The 21,098-nt window shown below is 47.0% G+C and overlaps 1 protein-coding gene across 1 annotated transcript in view; it reads right to left on the minus strand.

Moving 5' to 3' along the window:
• The window catches only part of LOC123772737 (ionotropic receptor 93a-like), a 96,019-nt gene extending 82,718 nt beyond the window's left edge, over positions 1-13,301 (minus strand). The window contains exons 1-2 of the mRNA XM_069303688.1: positions 13,190-13,301; positions 8,236-8,422 (exon numbers count right to left, since the gene is read on the minus strand). Coding sequence (XP_069159789.1) covers positions 8,236-8,370 — 135 coding nt within the window. The 5' untranslated portion in view covers positions 8,371-8,422; positions 13,190-13,301. The remainder of the gene's footprint in view (positions 1-8,235; positions 8,423-13,189) is intronic.
• Positions 13,302-21,098: the final 7,797 nt, after the last annotated feature.

Below are 21,098 nucleotides of genomic sequence, written 5' to 3' on the forward strand. Positions count from 1 at the left end.
TCTGGGCAGTCGCTGTTGGCATTTAAGCACATTCCTATGTTTGTTTCCTTAGTGTAGACTGCAGTGTGGAAACCTCCGCCCTTTTCCATGACTGTTACATCTAGAAAGGGCAGCTTCCCATCCTTTTCCATCTCGTAAGTGAAACGCAGCACGGAACTCTGCTCAAATGCCTCCTTCAGCTCCTGCAGATGTCTGACATCAGGTACCTGTGTAAAAATGTCGTCAATATACCTGCAGTATATGGCCGGTTTCAAGTTCATGTCGACTAAGACTTTTTGCTCGATGGTACCCATGTAGAAGTTTGCAAACAGGACACCTAGGGGAGAACCCATGGCGACCCCATCTACTTGCTTATACATGTGCCCATCCGGGCTCAAGAAGGGTGCCTCTTTAGTACAAGCTTGGAGTAGTTTCCTCAGAATATTCTCTGGTATGTCAAGAGAAGTACAGGCTGGATCACGATACACTCTGTCAGCTATCATTCCGATTGTCTCGTCCACTGGTACGTTGGTAAACAGCGATTCTACGTCCAACGAGGCTCTTATCCCTGTGGCCCGTGTGCCCCGCAGTAAGTCAACAAATTCCTTTGGAGACTTCAGGCTGAAGGCGCAAGGAACATAAGGAGTCAGCAGGCCGTTGAGTCGCTTCGCCAGTCTGTACGTGGGTGTGGGTATCTGGCTAATGATTGGCCGAAGTGGGTTTCCAGGCTTGTGCGTCTTGACATTTCCATACGCATATCCAGGTTTATATTCCCCAATGATCTTTGGCAGGTGGATTCCGGATTTCTTGGCGTTCACAGTTTCGATCAGTTTGTTGACCTTTGCTTTTAATTCGGCTGTAGTGTCCTTCGTTACCCTTTGGAACTTAGTTTGGTCAGAGAGTATGATGTTCATTTTCGCCAGATATTCGTCTTTTTTAAGAATGACATATATTGGCGACTTGTCACCTCTCCTGACAACTATCTCCTTGTTCTCACGAAGGCTTTTAGCTGCCGCTTTAAGCTCGGGGGACAGTATGGTGCTTCTGTAGTTGCCTCGATTCTTTCCTCCTTCTGCAATAAGTTCTGCTTGTAAGGTATCTTTGGTAGTGACCTTCTTTTGTGTCTCGAGGTCGAATATGTCGTCCAACAGAATTTCCAACTCTACTTTCCGGGCCATTTCACTCGGTCTGGACATAACATGACAGTTTATGCCCAGATTTAGGAGAGTGACTTGGTCCTCAGTGAGGTTAATTCCTGCAAGGTTCAGGAAGCCATCTCTTGGTCGTGGAATTGCCATAGAACTCTGTAGGGTAAGGCAGGTCCTAGTCAATAACGGCTTCTCCAATGGTTTCGTCGAAGACATCATAAGAAGGAAAGTGAAAAGCCATGCAACCTCTGAAGAGACAACTAACACAACACCTATACCCCCTATTAGACTATTTTACAGGAACTTCTTTTCCACAGCTCATAAAATGGAGGAAAGGGTCCTGAAAGATATTGTTAATAGAAACGTTATCCCTACAGACAAAAATCAGAGGATACAACTGACGATTTACTATAAAACCAGAAAAACGGCCAGCCTACTCATGAGAAACTCTCCAGACACAAAACAGAATGCTTTAAAAGAGACTAACGTCGTCTATGCCTTCAAATGCCCACTTGGGGACTGTAAGCTCCAAAAAACCCAGTATATAGGCAAGACAACAACATCTCTTTCTAGGCGTTTAACGATGCATAAGCAACAGGGCTCCATTAAGGAACATATAATCTCTTCCCACAACCAAACCATCGCCAGAGAAATCCTAGTAAACAACACAGAAATCATCGATAGATACAGCGATAGCAGGCGGCTTGACGTTTGCGAGGCACTACACATCAAGAAGTCAACACCAGCAATCAACAGCCAATTATTGCACAACTATATTCTACCCACCTCAAGACTCCGCTCCAATATAGAAGCATCAAGAAATATGGACCAATAGGCTTTCTACAAACACTTCTATTCAATATCCATTGCTTCGTGTTCTGTCTTGTGTTGATGAAATTAATACCCTATTAATACTCTTGTTCTGTCTTGTGTTGATGAAATTAATACCCTATTAATACCACATTTTGTTCTGTCTTGTGTTAATGCCACATCACCCCTTCCACCTCACTCAAATGTAGATATAAAATCGGAGATACGTAAGTTCTATTCAGTTGTGTATTTGTGAACTAAAGTCTTTGAAAATGTAATAAGTTTTACGAAACGCGCCCGTGTCGCGTCAGACTAGAAATAAAAATGAATTTTGGAGAATTGATTTTTGATTTACCTCCAACAGTGAAGCGTAATGTACGAAAGATTGAGAAAATTCGTGTTAGAATTATTAATCTTACTTTTTCGGTCATATTTAATAATATATGTCTACAGGAAAGACTGCTACCAAAATATACTAATATATATATATATATATATCACGGGCTATAGTGAGCCCGTAATTGAGTTTGGTTATTCGTGATAACCTTGTTGCTCTGATATTTGGGTCAAAGTTATAAATGGAGGCGGAGTGTCCTCCTATTTCCCTTATTTTTTTTCGCATCTGTTTTAGCGCACTGGTCTTAGTCTTGTTTTAATAACATTATCTTAGTTTCGGATGTAGAATGTTCACTAGTGTTTCCCATTCTGTAACTACTTTTCTATCACTATAGTCGCTGTGGAATGTCCATCTAATGCAGCTGCTGTCGTTGGATTAATGTTGAGTTTGATGCGCAGGGCTCAAGTTGCCACACATTCCAATAAGTAGTGCAATAGTGGCGCCTCTACTTCTGTTCCACGGATATAACACTCTTTACCTATTGGGTTTATTACCTCCCAGCAGCACCTGAAACCAAGTCTGAGTCTGTGTATGGCTACTGCAATGTCTCTGGATATCTTTTTGTCAGGCTTGAAAGAGTAGTACCTAGTGGCATGTTCGTACCATATCGCAGTGGATCTTCCTTGCGCTACTTTGGCTGTGTGGCGACTTAAGATAGTTGGGAGTATTTTCTTCTTGATTTGCTCCTTAATCTATGATAAACTTGGATGTATTTTGAACTGTACTACAGGTAGAGTAGTTGCTGTTTTTGCTTGAGTCTGCCTTTTCAATTACAAAGTGTCTTTCTGCATGATATGTACCCGAGCATGAGGCGAAGGTGATGAAGTGAATGGGATGAGGTAAAGGTGATGAGATGAAGGTGAAGCACCTCACTTATCGGTCCACTGTATCACTCTTATGTTTCCGTGATGGCTGGTTCAGTATGGTGTGTGTTCGGTCGTATTCTGGAAGTTGGCTGTGTAAGGCGGTGGTAGTCGGCTACTGATGCATGGCCTGGTGGGCTTGTTGTCTCGCCCGTGTCCTGTCTTGTGTTGGTGCTGAATCTGTAGACTTTCTTAGTGTTGCTTGTGAGTATATCTCTGGTGATGGTCTGGGTATGTATAAAGACTAAATATTCTTTAATAATTAATTAATAGGTCCTTACTGATTATCCTCATAAAGGATGAATATATGAAGAAAATGAACCTCATCCTCTCTGATCAAACTAAGCCTTAAAGGATCATTAGGGACACAGCTGCTTTGCTGAAAGCAAAGAAAGGTTGATTGACTCTATTCACGCCAAAATATCTGGGGCCAGATTCACGAAAGCACTTACGAACGTGTACATCTTTTCTCAATCTTTGGTGGCTTTGTTTACATTTATTAAACAGTTTACAAGCATAAAAACTTGCCAATCAACTGTTGTTATTGTTATAAATAGCCTCCTGGTGCTTCGGAGCTCATTAACTGTTTAATAATTGTAAACAAAGCCGCCAAAGATTAAGAAAAGATGTACAGGTTCGTAAGTGCTTGCGTAAGTGCTTTCGAGAATCTGGCCCCTGGACTTCGCTTGCCATAAGCTACTGGAGAGTACAAAGCTGGATATGCATATGGGACTGTCAAGACCCGACACACCTGGAAACCCACTTCGACCCATCATCAGCCAGATGTCTGTGCCCATGTACGGTCTACCTAAGTAACTGAACTCTTTACTAGTTAAGTCCTCGTGGTGTTGTGGTAAAGCACTCACCCGGCGCTTCGCAAGCACTATGGCCTGGGTTCGTATCCTGGCCGGGGAGGATTGACCAGGTGCCAGTCCTTAACTGTAGCTTCTGTTTACCCTGCTGTGAATGTGTTCCTTGGTTGTTAAACGATTTAGCAGGTCGTATTCCAGGGAGGAAAAAAAGGATTAAGGACCTGCCCGTAATACTATGCGTATTAGTGGCTGTACAAGAATGTAACAACTTTTGAATATATAAATAAATAATATATAAAAAATAAGAAAATAACTCGATATAAGCCTTCAGCCTCAGGTTTCCAAAGGAATTTGTCGACTTATTGCGGGAGTCTCAGGCATGAGGAGTGAGAACCTCTCTTGAGTCGCTGTTCACCACTGTGCCCGTGGATGAGTCACTGTTCACCACTGTAGCCGTGGATGAGTCGCTGTTCACCACTGTACCCGTGGATGAGTCGCTGTTCACCACTGAACCCGTGGATGAGTGGATGAGTAGCTGTTCACCACTGTACCCGTGGATGAGTGGATGAGTAGCTGTTCACCACTTTGCCCGTGGATGAGTAGCTGTTCACCACTGTGTCCGTGGATGAGTCGCTGTTCACCACTGAACCCGTGGATGAGTGGATGAGTAGCTGTTCACCACTGTACCCGTGGATGAGTGGATGAGTAGCTGTTCACCACTGTGCCCGTGGATGAGTCGCTGTTCACCACTGTGCCCGTGGATGAGTCGCTGTTCACCACTGTACCCGTGGATGAGTCGCTGTTCACCACTGTGCCCATGGATGAGTAGCTGTTCACCACTGTACCCGTGGATGAGTCGCTGTTCACCACTGTACCCGTGGATGAGTAGCTGTTCACCACTGTACCCGTGGATGAGTAGCTGTTCACCACTGTACCCGTGGATGAGTAGCTGTTCACCACTGCACCCGTGGATGAGTCGATGTTCACCACTGTACCCGTGGATGAGTCGCTGTTCACCACTGTACCCGTGGATGAGTCGCTGTCCACCACTGTACCCGTGGATGAGTAGCTGTTCACCACTGTACCCGTGGATGAGTCGATGTTCACCACTGTACCCGTGGATGAGTAGCTGTTCACCACTGTACCCGTGGATGAGTAGCTGTTCACCAGTGTACCCGTGGATAAGTAGCTGTTCACCAATGTACCCGTGGATGAGTCGATGTTCACCACTGTACCCGTGGATGACTAGCTGTTCACCACTGTACCCGTGGATGAGTCGATGTTCACCACTGTACCCGTGGATGAGTAGCCGTTCACCACTGTACCCGTGGATGAGTAGCTGTTCACCACTGTACCCGTGGATGAGTCGCTGTTCACCACTGTGCCCGTGGATGAGTAGCTGTTCACCACTGTACCCGTGGATGAGTCGATGTTCACCACTGTACCCGTGGATGAGTAGCTGCTCACCACTGTACCCGTGGATGAGTCGCTGTTCACCACTGTACCCGTGGATGAGTAGCTGTTCACCACTGAACCCGTGGATGAGTGGATGAGTAGCTGTTCACCACTGTACCCGTGGATGAGTAGCTGTTCACCACTGTACCCGTGGATGAGTCGATGTTCACCACTGTACCCGTGGATGAGTAGCTGTTCACCACTGTATCCGTGGATGAGTCGCTGTTCACCACTGTACCCGTGGATGAGTAGCTGTTCACCACTGAACCCGTGGATGAGTAGCTGTTCACCACTGTACCCGTGGATGAGTAGCTGTTCACCACTGTACCCGTGGATGAGTAGCTGTTCACCACTGAACCCGTGGATGAGTGGATCTGTAGCTGTTCACCACTGTACCCGTGGATGAGTAGCTGTTCACCACTGTACCCGTGGATGAGTAGCTGTTCACCACTGTACCCGTGGATGAGTAGCTGTTCACCACTGTACCCGTGGATGAGTAGCTGTTCACCACTGTGCCCGTGGATGAGTCGCTGTTCACCACTGTACCCGTGGATGAGTCGCTGTTCACCACTGTACCCGTGGATGAGTATCTGTTCACCACTGTACCCGTGGATGAGTCGCTGTTCACCACTGTGCCCGTGGATGAGTAGCTGTTCACGACTGTGCCCGTGGATGAGTAGCTGTTCACCACTGTACCAGTGGATGAGTAGCTGTTCACCACTGTACCCGTGGATGAGTAGCTGTTCACCACTGTACCCGTGGATGAGTAGCTGTTCACCACTGTACCCGTGGATGAGTAGCTGTTCACCACTGTACCCGTGGATGAGTAGCTGTTCACCACTGTACCCGTGGATGAGTATTTGTTCACCACTGTACCCGTGGATGAGTATCTGTTCACCACTGTACCCGTGGATGAGTCGCTGTTCACCACTGTACCCGTGGATGAGTAGCTGTTCACGACTGTGCCCGTGGATGAGACCATTGGAATGATGATGGACGGATATCGTGATGCAGTTTGTATTCCTCTCGACATCCCAGAAACACACACAGGAAGCTACTCTAAGCATGTTACAAAGAGTCCTTCCTGAGTCCTGATGGGCGCATGTAGGAGCAAGTAGGCGGTGTTGCTATGGGGGTCTCTCCTTGTTGTTCTATTTGCTACTTTTTTCATGGGACCTGCCGAACAGAGAGTCCTTGTTGACATGGACCTAAATTCCAAGACGACTTCATGTTCCTGCAGGTACCTGATATTTAGCACTTGCTGTGGCTTAAGGATGCATTCTAGCGAAGTTTAGTGCTAAGATTCACTTACGAGATGAAGAGTGAAGGAATTCCAAGACTATTATACCTTTTCTAGATGTAACAGTCAGGAAAGGAATGGTGGCTTTAACACTGCAGTATTCGCTGAGGAAACTAAACACAGCTCCAGTTGGAAGCAAGTTGACGAGGAACTCGGTAGAGTAATGCAGGTCCTGGCCAATAATAGGTTATCTTGAGGTTATCTTGAGATGATTTCGGGGCTTTAGTGTCCCCGCGGCCCGGTCCTCGACCAGGCCTCCACCCCCAGGAAGCAGCCTGTGACAGCTGACTAACTCCCAGGTACCTATTTACTGCTAGGTAACAGGGGCATTCAGGGTGAAAGAAACTTTGCCCATTTGTTTCTGCCTCGTGCGGGAATCGAACCCGCGCCACAGAATTACGAGTCCTGCGCGCTACTCTAGGTACTCTAGGTACTCTACTCTAGGTATTAGGTACTCTAATGGATATGTCCAGATCATCACAAGGAAGGTGAGCCTCCATGCGACTTTAACAACAAGAGATAGCAGTACACCATCGGTCCTTACTATTAAAATATTCTACAGGAACATCTTTTCCAAGGCTCCCAAACCGGAGGAGAGGGGTTCCGAAGAACATTATTTGTTGAAATGTGACCCCCCTACTAATACCAACCAGAAGATTGAATTAATAATGTACTATAGGAGCAAGAAGACTGCCACCTTGCTCTTGAAGAACTCCCCTGACACCAAACAAAACCACTTGAAAGAGACGAATGTTGTTTATGCCTTCACATGCCCCCTTTGGGACTGTCAGCCCCAACGAATTCAATATATATAGACAGGACAACAATTTGGATGAGACTAGTAGGCCCAAATGTCAGGCCTCCAACTTTGGACAGACAGACAGACAAACAGACATTATCTCTTATGATAAAGATATTAGCTCTCCAAAGTTCATTTTACATTTGTATTATTACCTGATACTAAGAGATGCGTTTCGTTGATTGTGACAATACTTGCAAAGATAGGTTAGAAGGGGATACAAATTAGCAAAGGCTCACTATAAAACGGAGAGTGAGACGAGGTAAAGTGTCGTATGAGCCAGTTGAGCCACTACTGAACAGGAGTAGTACGCTCTATCATATGCAGGCGATGAGTCACAATAACGTGGCTGAAGTATGTTGACCAGACCACACACTAGAAATTGAAGGGACGACGACGTTTCGGTCCGTCCTGGACCATTCTCAAGTCGATTGAGAATGGTCCAGGACGGACCGAAACGTCGTCGTCCCTTCAATTTCTAGTGTGTGGTCTGGTCAAAATACGCTCTATCATATTGCTGCCTGTGACATTATTAACTGTCTTTAAGATTTATGAATAATTATTTGATACATCGCGTAACAAGAAATATATACACATTTTGAGACAATTAATTTACATCTGCGTTTGTACTGGAAAGTAGAATTAAGTGAAAGTCAACATCAAAACACTTACTTCAGTCTTATCAGAGAGAGGGATGGCCCTGAAGGAGAAGTTCAGGAGCCCAGCAATGGTCTCCAGGATGATGTAGTCGCGTCCCGTGGTGCGGGAGACCTTGCTGTCGTCCGCTGCCCTCTCCTCCACCACCATCCAGATGGGTTTAAAGAAGTTCACAGTCACGTTAAGGATTGTTCCGTAGAAACTGGAGAGATTGATTGGCCCTGAGTAAGTGTAGTTGATTACCAGATGACTGATTGGTTAATATTATTAAATTACCTGATTTTAAACCTTAATAAGAATATTGAAAAGAGCTAACTAAAATAGCGTTTTGGCTCATGACATGCAACTTTTTTCATATTTATACAGAAATAAATTCCCGCATATACTACATGTACATATTATGCGTTAAGCAATCCTACATATATTATGTTACCCGGTAATTTATTATATATATCTAGAATCCATTTCCAAACATTTTTAAGGATTTTTCTAATCTAAACTTATTAAATTTATAGCAGTTCGTCCTCATTTGGTAATCACTTGAATCTCAGCTCAGAGGTGTGGCTGCTAGCAGCTAGAGCGAGCACCACGGCCACACCACGGGCAATGATTTCACTGACCGGCTAAACCAGGAGAGGGAAGCCGATGGGTCTTAAACACTCTGTGAGCTCTGGGCATGTCCGCCACCATTTGTGAAGATTAAAAATTACACACTGCGCAGAGTCAGTTGACCAACGAACAGAAAGACGATTTCCTACAAAACTTTGCCGAGTGCGAAGAGCACTGCAAAATACATAGAACGGGTATCCTTGTCATCCACTGCACCAGTTCAGCTGTCTTAACTTATGTCTTGCCTCTGGACCAAACGGAACCTGCATGAGAGAGTGAGGCTGATATTCCATGACTCAATTTAATTAAATTCACGTGTAAATCATCTATGTCATCATTCACTCATCCTTTCACCACAAGTCCTCCAGCGATTGGCTAGCTGCAAAAACGCAGGAGTGGAAAAACTGACGGCCACAGTGACAAATCTGCACCTAGGCAGCTCAGGCCATATGGTCGTCTTCTATTGACAAGAAGCAGCAATTGTTTCTGGCAGCCTCCTGAGTGACCCAGTAGATCTTTTTTAGGATAGCGCTGCTTACCTCCGTAGTCAGAGGAAAGGGCTAGAAAGGTGCCTTAAAAAAATCCTGCTTTACATATCCTGACCATCTTACCGCAGCTGTATGGAATCCTACATTTTTGTCGAAATACAAAGAATAAAAGGAATGTTCCCCCTCATTTTTGGAGTGTGTACACTCACGGATCGTGCAGAATCTGACAGACAGAGACAACTGCCCTAATTGCCTGCGAGCTTGCTTACTATAAGGTCGAAGTAGCACTGGGAAGTGAGATCTGTCTGGCAGATGTCGGACAGCTGACTGAAGCGGGAGTTATTTACAACTTTTTCTTGAGTGGGCGGACACAGACGAGCGCCACTAGTCAGGACATGGATTTGCTGTTCAGACCTGTCTGGCGAATGCACATTTCATTCTACCAAAGGGCATCAACGGCCTACAGATTGTGCTGAAGCTTCCTATTTCTGGGTAAAAGCCAGTGGCAGTAATTCGTGTTGACGCACCAACCATGACGAATTTGGAACATTCCTGAGAAACATTCTACCCACACCTGGAAGCACTGATTGCCACACTAGCGAAGGCAGACAACCCGATCATCCTTGGCGATTTCAACGCCAAAGTTGGCACTGACCGTGTGGCGTGGGAGGGAGTCATCGGCAGCTATAACACCAATAAACATAAGCTTCTGAGGACATGTGTAGTAAAAATCTGATCCCTAACATCCTGCTCCGTCTGCCCAAACATAAGAGAACAACCTGGAGGCATCCACCATCAAAACACTGATTCCTAATTGACAATATAAGAGTACGTAGGAAGAGCAGGCAGGATGTCCGAGTGACGAAGACCACATGTGGTGTGGATCGCTGGGCACACCACACACTGCTCGTCTCTAGCCTTACTCTCAGGATCCAGTCCCCAGACGTCCACAGGGCGTCGAGGGACCAGAGCCTCTAAATGTCCTCAGATTAAGAGAGCACTATTTAACCGTCACATGCGAACGCCCTGGCTTTTAGGCTGGAAATCAGAGACTACTGTGTGTGGGAGGAGACAGTGGTATGTCTCCTTTTGCCTGTCTGTCTCTGTCTCTGTCTCTGTCTCTGTCTCTGTCTCTGTCTCTGTCTCTGTCTCTGTCTCTGTCTCTGTCTCTCTCTCTGTCTCTCTCTCTGTCTCTCTCTCTGTCTCTCTCTCTGTCTCTCTCTCTGTCTCTCTCTCTGTCTCTCTCTCTGTCTCTCTCTCTCTCTCTCTCTCTCTCTCTGTCTCTCTCTCTGTCTCTCTCTCTGTCTCTCTCTCTCTCTCTCTCTCTCTCTCTCTCTCTCTCTCTCTCTCTCTCTCTCTCTCTCTCTCTCTCTCTCTCTCTCTCTCTCTTTTAAAGAAAGTGTCAACAAATGCAGTTGAAATATTATATATATATTAACTACTTTGAGAGACTTTGATGCATTATAAGTAATGAACTATTATTTGTAGTTGAGGAACAAGGAGTATCTAGTGTTAGGAGGCAAGAGTTTGGTTACCATGATCAGATATTATATATGAAGATGTGGCGATAACGTAATTAATGACATGACTGGTGTGAGCCATGACCCCCCGCCCCCACGCTCTAGTACCCAAGACACCTGGACACCTGGTGTCTGGGGCCCAGCTACACTCACCGGTCGACCAGCTTAACTGCTTGTTTAAGACTACTGGCTATAGTAACCTGCACATCAGCACCATCTACACTAGGCCTGGTCGCATATATAAGCAGCTTACCATTGGCCTGACCTCAGAATGCACTTCTGTAGATGTATACAGCTATTGAATATTGTATTGTTTTGCACCTCTATTTTGCCCTTAATGTAACTGTCACGTGTTTATGTTTCTTTTACATTTTATATTGTGTATTGCCAAGTAGAATATGGGATTTGTTTTATTTGCTATTAATGTCATTTTTCTTATATTAAATGTTTAAAGTTCTTCATTCTTTTGAAATTTACCTGCAGCTCTCACGCTGTAAAGAGATCAGAAGCAGTCTTATTTAGTTTATTTTACTTTTTTTATTTAATGTGATTGGCATAACACTCGTCAGAATAGCCACTGCTCTATTCTTTCAACTTAACGTCACACTGTGTCTCTGACTATTGCTGTATATCTCTCTCTCTCTCTCTCTCTCTGTGACTATTGCTGTATCTCTCTCTCTCTCTCTCTCTCTCTCTGTGACTATTGCTGTATCTCTCTGTGTCTCTGACTATTGCTGTATATCTCTCTCTCTCTCTCTCTCTGTGACTATTGCTGTATATATCTCTCTCTCTCTCTGTGACTATTGCTGTATCTCTCTGTGTCTCTGACTATTGCTGTATATCTCTCTCTCTCTCTGTGACTATTGCTGTATCTCTCTCTCTCTCTGTGACTATTGCTGTATATCTCTTTGTGTCTCTGACTATTGATGTATATCTCTCTGTGTCTCTGACTATTGCTGTATCTCTCTGTGTCTCTGACTATTGCTGTATATCTCTCTGTGTCTTTGAATATTGCTGTATATCTCTCTGTATCTCTGACTATTGGTGTATATCTCTCTGTGTCTCTGACTATTGCTGTATATCTCTCTGTATCTCTGACTATTGGTGTATATCTCTCTGTATCTCTGACTATTGCTGTATATCTCTCGGTGTCTCTGACTATTGATGTATATCTCTCTGTGTCTGCATTTCGGTCTCTTCTTGACTGACTGCTTTCTGCATGGCTTTTTATGTATCGCTGAATGTATGTTTCTGTCCCTTTGTATCTCTTGTCTGCACGATCGTATATCGCTGAATGTCTTTTCTCTGCCTCTTTGATTCTCTGTCTATCGGTGAATGCATGTTACCGTCTGTATATCCGTCTCTTTTGGTCACTGTTTTTATTTCTCTCTTGTTTACTGTCTGTATTTGTCTTTGCGCCTGTCTGCGTGACTGTTCATCGTTAGTGTGGATGCAGGATTGTTGAGGTGTGGAAAGGTTACCTTGAAATATAAATGATAACTTGATCATAGGGAATGTTGGTTGTAAATGTAAATGAGTTTTGGAGGATGTAGAGAGGAGGAATACGTCAACAGAGCTCCCTTAGATCTCATCTTGCTCACCGGTGAGATGCTTTAGTGAAGGATCTCGTGATTAAAGAGTCAAATGGGCATATATATATGAATGAGTTCCAGTGGATATAAATAGGAGCTGATACGATAATACTCATCTAAATTTCCTTAATGCTAATGCTCTTTCAGGTAAGATGGATAACTTGGTTACAAGTTTGATGTGACAGAGGAAGATTATATATCATGTTAAATTCAGGTAGGTTAGGTTCACTTGCCCCGTCTACAGCTGAAGGAGTTCCCTACCAAGGTCACTGAAGACAGGTTAAGCTGAAACCAGTCCGTATCTAGGTCGCTAAAGGCGGTCAGGGGCTCAGACCGGCCCTTGCCAAAAATTGAATGGGACGTTACGATATATTTTATACCAGAAGCCGTTCACTGAAAACCAATAGGAAGCGAAAAGCATTTTATGATTGGAATTGTTGGTTTCTTAGGAAGGAGAGCAGTGCGTCGGCGACCGTCCACAGCCAGACACACAAGGGACTCTTGTTGTTGTTTAAGATTCAGCTACTGGGGACAAAACGTTCCAAGTAGCACGGGCTACGGTGAGCCCGTAGTGGACTTACCTGGCACAGGAGCGGGGCTGTAGCTTAGAATACAAGGGACTGTCGTAGGCAACCTTCATAAGACTTATAACTACACCTGCCCCAACGTCTACACCTGTCCGTTCACCAACACCTGTCCCTACGTCTGCACGTGTTCACATAACTACACTGGTACCGAACTGGGACACAATTATACTTACTTTTCGAATTTCTGAGGAAACAGGTGGTGTTGGGTCAGGACGACCAGTCCCCTAGCAGGTGTCCAGGTGGCTACGTGGACCACCTGCGGCCCCTGCTGGCTGTATGGCAGGTGTGTGTAGGTGTCCCACCTGCCGGAGGAAGAGGAAGTGTCAGAGCCCCCTGCTGGCTGTATGGCAGGTGTGTGTAGGTGGCCCACCTGCCGGAGGAAGAGGAAGTGTCAGAGCCCCCTGCTGGCTGTATGGCAGGTGTGTGTAGGTGTCCCATCTGCCGGAGGAAGAGGAAGTGTCAGAGCCCCCTGCTGGCTGTATGGCAGGTGTGTGTAGGTGGCCCACCTGCCGGAGGAAGAGGAAGTGTAAGAGCCCCCTGCTGGCTGTATGGCAGGTGTGTGTAGGTGGCCCACCTGCCGGAGGAAGAGGAAGTGTCAGAGCCCCCTGCTGGCTGTATGGCAGGTGTGTGTAGGTGGCCCACATGCCGGAGGACGAGGAAGTGTCAGAGCCCCCTGCTGGCTGTATGGCAGGTGTGTGTAGGTGTCCCACCTGCCGGAGGAAGAGGAAGTGTCAGAGCCCCCTGCTGGCTGTATGGCAGGTGTGTGTAGGTGTCCCACCTGCCGGAGGAAGAGGAAGTGTCAGAGCCCCCTGCTGGCTGTATGGCAGGTGTGTGTAGGTGTCCCACCTGCCGGAGGAAGAGGCAGTGTCAGAGCCCCCTGCTGGCTGTATGGCAGGTGTGTGTAGGTGGCCCACCTGCCGGAGGAAGAGGAAGTGTCAGAGCCCCCTGCTGGCTGTATGGCAGGTGTGTGTAGGTGGCCCACCTGCCGGAGGAAGAGGAAGTGTCAGAGCCCCCTGCTGGCTGTATGGCAGGTGTGTGTAGGTGGCCCACCTGCCGGAGGAAGAGGAAGTGTCAGAGCCCCCTGCTGGCTGTATGGCAGGTGTGTGTAGGTGTCCCACCTGCCGGAGGAAGAGGAAGTGTCAGAGCCCCCTGCTGGCTGTATGGCAGGTGTGTGTAGGTGGCCCACCTGCCGGAGGAAGAGGAAGTGTCAGAGCCCCCTGCTGGCTGTATGGCAGGTGTGTGTAGGTGGCCCACCTGCCGGAGGAAGAGGAAGTGACAGAGCCCCCTGCTGGCTGTATGGCAGGTGTGTGTAGGTGTCCCACCTGCCGGAGGAAGAGGAAGTGTCAGAGCCCCCTGCTGGCTGTATGGCAGGTGTGTGTAGGTGTCCCATCTGCCGGAGGAAGAGGAAGTGTCAGAGCCCCCTGCTGGATGTATGGCAGGTGTGTGTAGGTGTCCCACTTGCCGGAGGAAGAGGCAGTGTCAGAGCCCCCTGCTGGCTGTATGGCAGGTGTGTGTAGGTGTCCCACCTGCCGGAGGAAGAGGAAGTGTCAGAGCCCCCTGCTGGCTGTATGGCAGGTGTGTGTAGGTAGCCCACCTGCCGGAGGAAGAGGAAGTGTCAGAGCCCCCTGCTGGCTGTATGGCAGGTGTGTGTAGGTGGCCCACCTGCCGGAGGAAGAGGAAGTGTCAGAGCCCCCTGCTGGCTGTATGGCAGGTGTGTGTAGGTGGCCCACCTGCCGGAGGAAGAGGAAGTGTCAGAGCCCCCTGCTGGCTGTATGGCAGGTGTGTGTAGGTGGCCCACCTGCCGGAGGAAGAGGAAGTGTCAGAGCCCCCTGCTGGCTGTATGGCAGGTGTGTGTAGGTGGCCCACCTGCCGGAGGAAGAGGAAGTGTCAGAGCCCCCTGCTGGCTGTATGGCAGGTGTGTGTAGGTGGCCCACCTGTTGGCTGGATAGCAGTACAATACTATTTCGTTTTATTAGACATTATGTCAACATGTTTGGGGTGTTGAGGTGATTGCAGGATTTGGCTGTTATATTCTTGCCAAAACGGCGTCAAAATATTATATTATATATTATATGTTATATTCTTGCCAAAACGAGTTCTATATAATGGTAATTTTAGGGGATATTAGCATATATCCAGCATATAACGGTGAAATTTCAGGTAAGTTAGGTTTATATTATCCTAAACCTAACCTTACAGGTATAGTTTTAAGTTATTTCTTAAAGTTTATCCTCTTTATATATTTTTACCCAAATCCACCTTCCCACTTAAGACCTGTGTTGTTAATAATTAATAAATTAATAAAGAGAAAACATTGGCATAGTGTTTAGAATATAAAAGTCGGTGACTGACTGACGAACTAAATACTTTGTAGTAAATAATTTGTATATCGGTAAATAATTTGCAGCTAAAAGTGTTGGGAAACTGTAATGCTGTTGATAATATCTGACAAAGAACTAGTTATTGAATGACAGAAACAATTATACATTTGATTTTAAAAGAACATGTAAGTGATTGCGGTGAGCAAAGTGAACATGAATTGAACTTGCAGAGAACATGAATAATGAGTATAAAAGTTGTACATAGAATATGCTGTGAACATGGATAGATTACACAAATACGGTAAAAATATTGGTTAATAGCTGTATTTTTAAATTCTGGGGAGAGAGGGAGGGAGGGAGGGAGGGAGGGAGAGAGAGAGAGGGAGGGAGGGAGGGAGGAAGGGATGGAGGATTGGTGGAGTTGGGGAAGTGGGAAGAAAAAAGGGTAGAGGGGGGGGGAGAGCTTGGGGTAAAATGGAAATAAGACAATGGACGAGCAAATGAGCAAATAAGAGTGGACGAGCATGGGGGCACGGAGGAAGGAAGGGCGGGAGGGAGCGGAAGATGAGGTGTGATGTGGCAAAGTGATTATTACACGGTAAGTGATTATTTACATAGCTGAGTAAACAAGCTTATTGAAAGAGAGGATATGTTTACTTTGATCACAATCGACCTGAGAATGGTCCAGGACGGACCGAAACGTCGTCGTCCCTTCAACTTCTAGTGTGTGGTCTGGTCAACATCTTATTTACTGTTCCCAAAATAACTATCTTTTAAATTTCGAGGAAATTGATAAGACAATAGCGGTGTTTTGAAAGGAAACTAAGGTGGGGGACAGGAGCTGGAGCTTGGGAATGGCTTTGATCTATTTTCCTTGAATCTGAAATACAGCAGTTTAAAAATTTCAGGGAACCTGATAGGTTAATAACGGAGTTGCAGAAGTAAAGTAAGGTGGAGGATAAGAGCTGGAGCTTGGCAATTGCTTTGATCTATTTTACGCACAGAAATAATCTATTTTACGCACAGAAATAATCTATTTTACGCACAGAAATAATCTATTTTACGCACAGAAATAATCTATTTTACGCACAGAAATAATCTATTTTACGCACAGAAATAAAGGGGGTTTAAATTTCAGGGAGATTGATTGGTTGACAATGGAGTTGTAACAATAAACTAAGGCGGATAATGAGAACTAGAACTCAGCAACATAATTTTCTTTTCTAACTTTGTTTGAAGTAAGACAGTGTTAAATTTCAGGGAAATTGATTGGTTAATAGTGAAACTTCACTTATAAATGTATAGAGTCGGGTCGAAGAACTGCTGATGAACTTTTTAAAATAGCTGCTCAAGTCTGTAGAGTTTAATTATATCCATACAAACTCTTTAAGAAGGCAGGGATGATTTAAACTTTATATTTTTTTCAATCTTAAACTGGTCTCTGACTAATTTCGGTTTTAAACTGGTCTCTGACTAATTTCCGTCTTAAACTGATCTCTGACAAACTTCCGTCTTAAACTGATCTCTGACTAATTTCCGTCTTAAACTGATCTCTGACAAACTTCCGTCTTAAACTGGTCTCTGACTAATTTCCGTCTTAAACTGATCTCTGACAAACTTCCGTCTTAAACTGGTCTCTGACTAATTTCCGTCTTAAACTGATCTCTGACAAACCTCCGTCTTAAACTGGTCTCTGACTAATTTCGGTTTTAAACTGATCTCTGACAAATTTCAGTCTTAATTTATTCACTGAAGAAATTTCGGTCTTAAACTGATCCCTGTCAAATTTCAGTCTTAAAACGGTCTCTGAAGCATTTCGGTCTTAAACTTGTTTCTGATAAATTTTGGTTTTAAAATGATCTCTGTCAAATTTCACTCTCAAACTATATTCTGAAGAAATTTCGGTCCTAAACTGATCTCTGAAAAGTTACTGCTAAGATGTCTATTTCCCTTAACAAAAATTCTATGAACATATTCTCCGAAAATGGTCTCTGAAAAAATTTCGGTCTTATACTCTGAAAATATTTAGGTCTTATACAGGTGTGACAGAGTGAGGAATATAAACTGAAAAAATTCGGGCTCAAACGGGTGGGGCACAGCGGTAACTCTCCAAAAGTTCGTTGAATCTGGTGAGGCATAGTACGAAGTGTTACAAAAAAAATAGTGCTATGCCTTCATCTTTACTACTAGGAACATTACCTGTGACCAGACCCTGGGACTCCTGGGGTCAGGAACATTACCTGTGACCAGACCCTGGGACTCCTGGGGTCAGGAACATTACCTGTGACCAGACGCTGGGACTCCTGGGGTCAGGAACATTACCTGTGACCAGACCCTGGGACTCCTGGGGTCAGGAACATTACCTGTGACCAGACCCTGGGACTCCTGGGGTCAGGAACATTACCTGTGACCAGACCCTGGGACTCCTGGAGTCAGGAACATTACCTGTGACCAGACGCTGGGACTCCTGGGGTCAGGAACATGGTGTTCATCATGGAGAAGGTCCAGTACTGGCGCAGGAGACGCATGACCTCGTGGAGAGGCGCCCTCGTCACCACCAACAGTCTGGTCGACCACACCAGCAGGCGGCCTCTGTCAGACGACTGGGCGAAGGCGACCAGGAAGGCCGGGTCGTCGCTCGCCACCACGACCACCACGCACCTCGCCAACACCCGCAGCTGTGGGAGTTATGGTACCATCACCCCGGGACACTTAACCAATATATGCAGCTGTGGGAGTTATGGTACCATCACCCTGAGACACTTAACCACCACCCACAGCTGTGGGAGTTATGGTACCATCACCCCGGGACACTTAACCACCTCCCACAGCTGTGGGAGTTATGGTACCATCACCCCGGGACACTTAACCACCACCCACAGCTGTGGGAGTTATGGTACCATCACCCCGGGACACTTAACCACCTCCCACAGCTGTGGGAGTTATGGTAACATCACCTACCAGGGCTCCCTTAAACTCTCCCCTGACGGGTCCCTAACTTTTATTAAGGTCCCCTGATCTATCTATCTCTCTCTCTCTCTCTCTTTCCCTCTCTCTCTCTCTCAGGTGTCACCCAGCTTTACCCTGGGTTTTCACCTCGCCAGGACGTCGCTGATATAAAAACAGACAAAAATAAATAATAATATCTTACTTTAACCACCACCACTACTAACACCAGTGGAGCACCACCACCAACCACCACTACTAACACCAGTGGAGCACCACCACCACCACTACTAACACCAGTGGAGCACCACCACCACCACTACTAACACCAGTGGAGCACCACCACCAACCACCACTACTAACACCAGTGGAGCACCACCACCACCACTACTAACACCAGTGGAGCACCACCACCACCACTACTAACACCAGTGGAGCACCACCACCAACCACCACTACTAACACCAGTGGAGCACCACCACCACCACTACTAACACCAGTGGAGCACCACCACCACTACTAACACCAGTGGAGCACCACCACCACTACTAACACCAGTGGAGCACCACCACCACCACTACTAACACCAGTGGAGCACCACCACCACTACTAACACCAGTGGAGCACCACCACCACCACTACTAACACCAGTGGAGCACCACCACCACCACTACTAACACCAGTGGAGCACCACCACCACTACTAACACCAGTGGAGCACCACCACTACTAACACCAGTGGAGCACCACCACCACCACTACTAACACCAGTGGAGCACCACCACCACCACTACTAACACCAGCGGAGCACCACCACCACCACTACTAACACCAGTGGAGCACCACCACCACCACTACTAACACCAGTGGAGCACCACCACCACCACTACTAACACCAGTGGAGCACCACCACCACTACTAACACCAGTGGAGCACCACCACCACCACTACTAACACCAGTGGAGCACCACCACCACTACTAACACCAGTGGAGCACCACCACCACCACTACTAACACCAGTGGAGCACCACCACCACCACTACTAACACCAGTGGAGCACCACCACCACCACTACTAACACCAGTGGAGCACCACCACCACCACTACTAACTCCAGTGGAGCACCACCACCACCACTACTAACACCAGTGGAGCACCACCACCACTACTAACACCAGCGGAGCACCACCACTACTAACACCAGTGGAGCACCACCACCACCACTACTAACACCAGTGGAGCACCACCACCACCACTACTAACACCAGTGGAGCACCACCACCACCACTACTAACACCAGTGGAGCACCACCACCACTACTAACACCAGCGGAGCACCACCACCACCACTACTAACACCAGTGGAGCACCACCACCACTACTAACACCAGTGGAGCACCACCACCACTACTAACACCAGTGGAGCACCACCACCACCACTACTAACACCAGTGGAGCACCACCACCACCACTACTAACACCAGTGGAGCACCACCACCACTACTAACACCAGTGGAGCACCACCACCACCACTACTAACACCAGCGGAGCACCACCACCACCACTACTAACACCAGTGGAGCACCACCACCACTACTAACACCAGTGGAGCACCACCACCACCACTACTAACACCAGTGGAGCACCACCACCACTACTAACACCAGTGGAGCACCACCACCACCACTACTAACACCAGCGGAGCACCACCACCACCACTATTAACACCAGTGGAGCACCACCACTACTACTAACACCAGTGGAGCACCACCACCACTACTAACACCAGTGGAGCACCACCACCACTACTAACACCAGTGGAGCACCACCACCACTACTAACACCAGTGGAGCACCACCACCACCACTATTAACACCAGTGGAGCACCACCACCACTACTAACACCAGTGGAGCACCACCACCACCACTATTAACACCAGTGGAGCACCACCACTACTACTAACACCAGTGGAGCACCACCACCACTACTAACACCAGTGGAGCACCACCACCACTACTAACACCAGTGGAGCACCACCACCACTACTAACACCAGTGGAGCACCACCACCACTACTAACACCAGTGGAGCACCACCACCACCACTACTAACACCAGTGGAGCACCACCACCACTACTAACACCAGTGGAGCACCACCACCACTACTAACACCAGTGGAGCACCACCACCACTACTAACACCAGTGGAGCACCACCACCACTACTAACACCAGTGGAGCACCACCACCACTACTAACACCAGTGGAGCACCACCACCACTACTAACACCAGTGGAGCACCACCACCACTACTAACACCAGTGGAGCACCACCACCACTACTAACACCAGTGGAGCACCACCACCACTACTAACACCAGTGGAGCACCACCACCACTACTAACACCAGTGGAGCACCACCACCACTACTAACACCAGTGGAGCACCACCACCACCACTATTAACACCAGTGGAGCACCACCACCACTACTAACACCAGTGGAGCACCACCACCACTACTAACACCAGTGGAGCACCACCACCACTACTAACACCAGTGGAGCACCACCACCACCACTATTAACACCAGTGGAGCACCACCACCACTACTAACACCAGTGGAGCACCACCACCACCACTATTAACACCAGTGGAGCACCACCACTACTACTAACACCAGCGGAGCACCACCACCACCACTATTAACACCAGTGGAGCACCACCACCACCACTACTAACACCAGTGGAGCACCACCACTACTACTAACACCAGCGGAGCACCACCACCACCACTACTAACACCAGCGGAGCACCACCACC

Source organism: Procambarus clarkii, chromosome 50 (assembly GCF_040958095.1).
Source record: "Procambarus clarkii isolate CNS0578487 chromosome 50, FALCON_Pclarkii_2.0, whole genome shotgun sequence".
NCBI lineage: Eukaryota > Metazoa > Arthropoda > Malacostraca > Decapoda > Cambaridae > Procambarus > Procambarus clarkii.